The 8008-nt window shown below is 34.5% G+C and overlaps 1 protein-coding gene across 4 annotated transcripts in view; it reads left to right on the top strand.

Moving 5' to 3' along the window:
- The first annotated feature begins 573 nt into the window (after nucleotides 1–573).
- Pfrx (6-phosphofructo-2-kinase/fructose-2,6-biphosphatase) overlaps nucleotides 574–8008 on the top strand; it is a 29917-nt gene continuing 22482 nt past the window's right edge. For 2 of the 4 annotated variants that reach the window (XM_074113409.1, XM_074113408.1), the window contains exon 1: nucleotides 6152–7396. In XM_074113409.1, coding sequence (XP_073969510.1) covers nucleotides 7240–7396 — 157 coding nt within the window. In that variant the 5' untranslated portion in view covers nucleotides 6152–7239. Of the gene's footprint in view, nucleotides 758–6151; nucleotides 7397–8008 lie in introns of those variants that run through there. The other 2 variants (XM_074113416.1, XM_074113415.1) reach the window with 2 other exon arrangements.

Below are 8008 nucleotides of genomic sequence, written 5' to 3'. Positions count from 1 at the left end.
CTACATGTTTTTCTACATACATGTAGATCTATAACTTATATTTAAGTAATGATCAAGGAATATTCGTTTTGGAGCCTTTTTTGATGAAGGTTGGAATGAATTAAATGATTTAGAATCGCGAGAATTGTATTCAAAGGATGTCTTGTGAGTGTTCAGACCAGATTTCTGTTATAACTCTAGGGGAAAGCTTCCTCTCTCCCAATAAATGAAATTTGCAAAAATGTAGTCTTAATGAAAAAGTATTTCCTACAAAAAAAAAGCGTAAATCTTCTCAGTTCTGATTGTAAACACCAGCTGGCAATTAAAATTTATTATGTAGACAAAAAAATAAATAAATAAGAAGTTCGAAATGTAAGAATTATTTACTTTTTCGTATTTTAGCTGGCAATTGGTTATTGGGGCAAGGAACTCGTTCGCCAGACCTTGACCCCTTGACCCTCATACTGTTTTTACGTAACAATTAGGGAATATTTTCAAAAATACAATAAGAACTCCTAAAGTTCAAAGTTCTCTTGAGTCCAAAAAAGAAAAGAAGTTATTTTTAGTAATTAATCTGTTTTTTTTAGAAGTGAGGAGTTTAGTTTGGACATGCAACGTGTTGTTCTTCTTTTTCGGTGCAACTTGGTGCACTCAGGGCAGTGTTCTCTCGTAACAGACAACAGAGCTGTAAGAAGCTCATAGAAAGAGAAAATCTAGGTCCAGCAGCTGAATTCCAACCGGGATCTCCGCTTGAGAAACCAGTACGCTAACCCGTGAGGTAATTCTTTCTGCATTATCAGCTTTAATGAATCTAATCAAATGAGCAATCGGGCTGCAGAGATGTTAGTAAAAAGTTGAAAAATGTTAATATGGAATTAAATCAGTCATTTCCTTATACGGTATAAAGTGCCTATAAGGATCGTCGCATTCGGTGACGTGAACTTGTGAAATTGTTTTCCATTTTGCTAAAATTATTATTGCCTTGAACCTGACAGAATGAATGTCGACTTTGTCACTTATACATATTCGTAAACACTTTCTCACCACATAGATTATAAAATATGTCGTACTTCATTTGAAATATAGTTAGTTGACATCGATAACTATATTTAGATTAATTTTATGTTTCTTCAAATTAATCACTTCACTACAACAGCAATCAGTTATATGATAAGAATGGCCATTCTTAGAGTTGTAACGTAAAAAAGTATCCAGCTTAAACATTCATACGACTTAATCATATATCCAGGGGTCCCCAAACTACGGCCCGTGGGCCACATGCGGCCCCCTGAGGACATTTATCCGGCCCTCGCCGCACTTCCGGAAGGGGCATCTCTTTCATTGGTGTTCTCAGTGAGAGGAGGAGCACTATATGTGGCGGTGCCGCCGCAAAGCGCTGCGTCGCTCATGTACAGTCAGGGCCGGATTTTCCTATAGGCTAACTAGGCTTCAGCCTAGGACCTCAAGATCAAGAGGGGCCTACATTCAAAATTGTTAGCAAAATTAAAATTACACTATTCTAAAAACAGTACCAATAACAACATGTTTCATTTAACATATTGATATACTATATCACTGTAGTGATGTATTTTGTTATCTCTCATGTGATTTACAAACTTAAAAATGGGAGTTGAAAGGGCCTCGTAAGTGAAATGGCCTGCCTAGTAGGGCCTCTTTTCATCTAAATCCGGCCCTGTGTACAGTACTACTTCCGGTGACGCGGGTTCACGTCAAAAATACAGCAGAAGTAGGAAGAAAGGCAAAGCACACTATAACTAAGTAGCACACTATCCGGACATTGGACCATCTCATTAGCCAAAAGCAGGACCACAGTTCCCACAGAAATACTGGGCAGTTTGTTGATTTAAATTAACTTGTTCTTTATTTTAAATATTCTATTTGTTCCCGTTTTGTTTTGTTTTTTTTTTACTTTAAAATAGTTTTTTTTATAGTCCGGCTCTCCAACGGTCTGAGGGACAGAGTGAACTGTGGCCCCCTGTGTGAAAAGTTTGGGGACCCCTGCTCTAACCCGTTAATAAATCTGGCATTCGCTACTAACGTCCCCCTTTAGTAATGAGATAATTTGTTAAAAGAGTTCATCTCAGCCTGAGAAAGTAGAGCAGAAAACTTGCTGAAGCTTACGAAATCTTACGAAGCACGATACATCCTAAGTTCATCACGCACGTAGTTCCGGAAGGAATGTCTGAATACTCAGGACAAGTAAATAAAAAGTTTGGGGGACCCCTGACTTACTCTTTAGTTAATTTGTTCTAATAGATTTACTTCAATTTTTCAACCTAACATTATACTTAAATGCAACCCTAAAGAGAAGCTGACCCTTACCACTCTTTGAGACTGAATACCAAAGAAAAATGATGAGTAGGAGGTTACAAAAAGGTCTAGGAGTATTTGTTTGTGAAAAAGCGAATCATCCGTTGTCATAATTAAGATTCTACTGGGATACTATTCAAGAGGGAAAGCACACACCCCTTCCAAATAAAATTAGAGAGACGACAAATTTTTTTCGTTTTTAGACGACATTAAAACAGATATTTCTGGGTAAAATTTCAAAAGCGAAAAACTGCACAATTTCAGTTTATTGTCTGAAACCAAACTGAAATTCTAACGTGAAACTTGCAAATTTTTATTGAATATTTTTGTTTCTTCAGTAAAAACCAAAACAAAAAAAAAACAACAACTTATTTTTAGTAAACACTGACATTAAACCGGTAGTAAGTGAAACCAATTAAGGTTAGAATTGTTTAACTGTTGTCATGTCAACTAATCTAACCTAACAAATAAACGCCATTAGGGCAAGGTTATTTATTGTTTGAATTGTAATAACGCATATTTGTGTCGAGAAGTGTTATTTTATTTTTTTTATCTTCTCTACCGAAAAAACTGCGTCTTGTTTACATGCAGTTAAATGTTACAAATTATAATGTATTTATATCTCTCCACAGATAGTTTGTTTTCTCGTATCAATGCTAAAAATTGATAAGTGATTTTGGATTTAAAATAAACTAGCGAAGAAAAATATGGTTATTCATGTTTGTTTTTTTTTTTATTAGTATTTGTTTTGTCTGGTCTAATAGACGTAGTTCTGTAATTATTCTAAGAAAAGTGAGATAAAGAATGAAAACAAAACTTGTGTTGTACTAGCCATTTTTGTTTTGCATTCTAAGACGAAGTGAAATAGGAACAGGTATGTCAGCGGTATCTATTATATAACTTTCTTTCTGTTACGTAAAAAAAAAGGTAGTGGAAAAATTTGCAGCTTGAGTGTACGTACTTTAAACGACTTTCTCTGAGATCGGAAGTATATTCAGGAAATGATTGAAAGCTTTGAGCTTTGGTAACTGGAGCTCTAACGACTCGTCTTTAACAGAATTTTTGCAGCATCTCTATAATATTCTTGCTGACATTACCTCCCATCTACCAATTAGGTATCCTGGACGTATCCGGATTGCTAACATTCTTTACTGCAAGCTTTTTTTTTTTTTTTTGACGTGAATACGTCTTTAAATTTGCTATCATATGGAGGCAGTCCAAAAAACCATGATGATAACAAAATCGGGGGGATACAGTTTGGGCATTATAGTTTCGAATCTATCGTCTAAACTTTAGACTCTAAAGGATCAAAGAATTCATTACGATAAGCGAGGACTGTGACGCATCGCGCGCGTGGTGGAGGGCGAAGCGCCGCCATTTTGAGATCATTTTGCTGTGTATCGAGATTTGCAAATGGTATAACTTTTGACACGGAGAAGCTACGATGTTCGTTTAAGTTTTAATCGTCAGCTGTCGTCACAATCTATCGAATGTAAACTAATATCTAATGTATATAAAACATTAGTGTAAAATAGTGACAGTGAATATAATAAGGTGTTCGAATAAAAAAATATACAATGTCGGCCTATACGCGTCGAAAAGCCAAAAAACCATATACAGAGATCGTATACGGTTGGAAAGGGCTTCTCAAGAACAATCGAATGGTAATAATAAAACACCATATGACCGAGTCAAGCTGTGCCGGGAACGGATGAGTGCGGCCGAGCGGATCAACTGACGGTGTCCAGTACATCTGTGGTTAAAATTATGCAAGTGGATGATGCGATCGCTTCTACATCGACAACGGGAATGTATAGGCATAGATTGTGTTCGATCGTCGATTATGAAGACACATTGTTTCATCCTAAATACATAAATAAAAAAATATTTTATATAAAAAATATAACCCGTTACGTAAACGTATTCACGTACAACACACGGTCGTGTCCATGACACAGCCACAGTTTTTTTTTTTAAATACCAATTAATAAAATCGATCGCAGAATCGAACTCAGAATCGATCCCAGTATCACTGTACTTTTTTTTTGCGTATGAAATGTTCAACCGGAATTCCCGAGTGTGAAGGATATTAGCTCACTGTAAATACGACGTAGGAAATCGAGTAAAATTCATTTGTAGTAGAAAATTTGTCAGCTAGTCTTTAGGAAAAGATATTTTTTTGTGAAATTATTGCAGGGGAACGACTGTTGAAGATATTCACATACGGAGCATCATTCAGTAAACAATAAAGTAACAGGTGATTGTCACGTGAAATTGTTATCGCTTCGCCATCTTTGTTTGCATTGTAGCTTGTATTAGTTTTAGTATTTGAATTCTCTGGCAAGGTCACCCTTTATAAACTATTCCATTTTCTCTAGCTCTTCTATAGATTTCATATTACTAGTTGATTTAATCTTCTCTCATTGGGGTAGGCGAGAGTCCAAAAAAGAAAGTAATCTTTACAAATTTCTCTTCCTTCCGCTTTGTGGGTGGGCCGAGTGTATTATCAGCTGTACACTCACTTCCTCTTACAACAATACTCATCGATTATCGAGTGACAACTCGAAATCCTTTAATCAGGGCTAAGAGAAAATTGTTAAAATTTCGGAGAAAAATTTTGAAAACTATTATATGTGTTAAATTGTTGCAAAAAATAAGTTGTACAAATGTTTTGGTTAATAGCTACAGTAAAGGGCAGCGCTTGCAGTTTCTGGAGGGTTAGCTAACTTAGAAGGGTTGTGGACGACCCTTTGTTGACGTATAGCTCCATGATTTAGTGCACGTACTCTAGTCAAACTCCAGTAGAACCTTGGCTAGGTCACGTAGACATGCCATCCATAGAAACTAGTTCCGATAGAGTTCTGTTTTTGTACGCCACAGTAGCTTCCAGTAGTTCATTGCCATCAGATAAATCCCTCCAGCTTTACTTTCTCTAGTATTTGTCCTAACAATATATATTATATGGTTACTATACTTATTGCATCACACTTATTCTTTGTACTAAGTATACAGACATAGAAGGATCAACAAAGCACACCAGCTGTTGAAAGTACAGGTTATAATTTTAAAAATCCAATTTCGGGAGTTACCACGGTTTCAAGTAATTAAAGTTTCTTCTAAAGAATTAAAAAAAGTTTGTGCGAACAGATGAGAAGGTTGATTTCAATATTCAATATATATTTTTGTCGTTTGACAAAATTTCTAATCTAAATGAAATCCTTGGACGATTCTCTAGTTTGGACCAATACCTGATTACTTGAAAAAAGACCCTAAAAGCAGTCAGCCAAACTTTTGGCTGTAGACCATAACGTCACTTTAGGAAAGAGCTTAATTTCATTTCTCCGGAAGATCGTAATTAGGAGTTCAAAGAAAAAGTCCAAAAAAGTTGTTTGTTTCTATAAAATGGCACTTCTGTTTTATTAAGATTAAGCAATTCGTAAGAGCGTACAATTTACTGAAATGACACTTTAGATGAAAGTCTAAGAACTCCCATTTCTAGAAGTTCTATTAACACAAATTTTCTGGAAAAAAAACTATCTAGATCGCCATGTCTGTAATGGTTATACCAAGTTTAATGGAACATTAAGATACCTTTAAGATTTTCAAAAAATAAATGAAGAAGTACTTCATATTGATAAATAGAAACTCATCATGGATCCGTGAATGAAAATAAGTATTGAGTTTCAATCTTCTGGAAAGTATTGAGGAGTGAATCGGACCGACCTGACCTCTCGCTTCCTTGAGCCCCGCTTTCATTCACGTTCTCTCTGTCCTTTACTCAACGCAACTCGTGCTGATTCATAAAAATCACCTCGATGGAATTCGGACCCAACGTGGGATATTCGTGGTGTGATCTCTAAATCTAAACTTTAAGTGATTCCTATACATTCCTCTTTTGAGGGATAAGAGAGAGAAAAATCTCTTTTTCGTAATCCATTTCTTTTTTTTTCCACACCTGTTTTCCTTTTGAAAACTCCCTCTAGAACATCTACTGTTGAAACTAGAATATACTGTTGAAACAACCATTTCGTCATTGGCTTTCTTAACAAAAGGAAGAATGACGTTTGAGAGAAGAATATGGCACTGAACGCAATAATTTATTACCAAATCTTGGCAGCTAAATTGTCGTATGATTTATAAATAAGACAGTAGAGTTAAAAAAAAAAACTCATGGGACCAGTCGTACAGCATCTTTTACTCATATTCTGTAAGTTCTAAATTCACGAAATATTCATCAAACATGGAGTATTTGAGTCATACTTAATTCTCATCATTATAAAGTGTGTTACCACCAAATTTCTTCTCGAGAACTGCCCTATAACTATTTTACAGAATAGCCTAGGAGGTATTTTTCGAGAAAGTAATCAATCAAAATGAATCAAAAGGTACTCGATTTTAGCAACACATTTACCCTTCCAAGATTTTGTTATTTTGCGAGAGGGGGCTTTGTTAATCAAAAGGTATTATTAGCAAAATTCCACACTAATTCCAGGGGATTGTAAAGCAACCTTTAATTTTATTCCTCGTTAACGTGAACTTCATGTCTTTGGTAGTGTTCATGAAATAAATACTGGAAGCAAAGCTGAAATTACGTAAGAAGGAAGCTTAGGAATATTGAGGACAACCCTTAGGGTTAAGCGAAAAACTAAGGTTTCTTTATTTTGATGGTGAATTAAAACAAAACAAAGACAACCACAAAAAATGTACGAAAAATAAAACTATTATAAGGTTATATTGTAGTGGGGATTAAATACTAACTGCCTGTCATACGATGTTTTCTTTCGAATTCTTAATAAACGTGGGTATGTAAGTACGTCTTATTTAAGGGGGGGATTTAGTTTTAACTTAGTACGTGTGACCGCTACGTTCAAAGACAGAGAGAGACCCAGTTGTCGTCGTCAGTCGGTTTGAGCATGTCTTTAAGTTGACATGGAGCTATTGAATACTGTGGTACCGTTTTGCAATTTCACCAGATTCCCCGGTATGAAATTCTGTGATCTAGATATTATACAAATGTCACCGACAGCAATAAGACATATTCCGCCTACATCTGAGACAATACAAACAAAACCTTTTCCAATTAGAGGTAAGAACAGGTTATAATCTTTTATTATTATTGTTATATTGATAAGTTATCAGTATTAATAGAGAATTTTAGATTATAGGATTTCTTTGTTTTTAATTTGATATCTGCTTTTTGTTATAAATATTATTTTATTCAATATGATTTAATTATGAGAAGTACGAAAGCAATTTCCTTTATAGAATTAAGTTTTTTTCCGTCAGTAATTAAGGTTATTACCCAAGTACGAATACTTTCTCTTTTATCCTATTCCAAAGTACGTAACTGCACGATTAAATAACTTTAAAATTTATATTTTATTTTGTTTAACAATTATATTAAAAGAAAAAAAAAAATATGAACCACTTTAATGTTTTACTTTATTTATTTTCTTAATTAAAAATTAAACTAAATCATTGATTGCGTATATTTTTTGATATGGCTGCAAAAAAAATAATAAATAAATAATTTTTTTAAATAGAATTTTGAAGGTCAAAAGTGTTTTAGTGATACATAAAAATTCGTCTGGTAGAACCATTTAAAGCTTTATGTTCGCCAAAACCACATTGTTGAAACAGAATGCATCAATTTTTTTTTAAGATAAAATAACCTTTCTGTTTCACGAGGTTATTTTGA

Source organism: Rhodnius prolixus, unplaced genomic scaffold, assembly GCF_049639745.1.
Source record: "Rhodnius prolixus isolate KJV_2025 unplaced genomic scaffold, Rpr scaffold_7, whole genome shotgun sequence".
NCBI classification, from domain to species: Eukaryota; Metazoa; Arthropoda; class Insecta; order Hemiptera; family Reduviidae; genus Rhodnius; species Rhodnius prolixus.
Note: the sequence above shows the minus strand (reverse complement) of the source record. Positions and strands in the feature narration are given on the sequence as shown.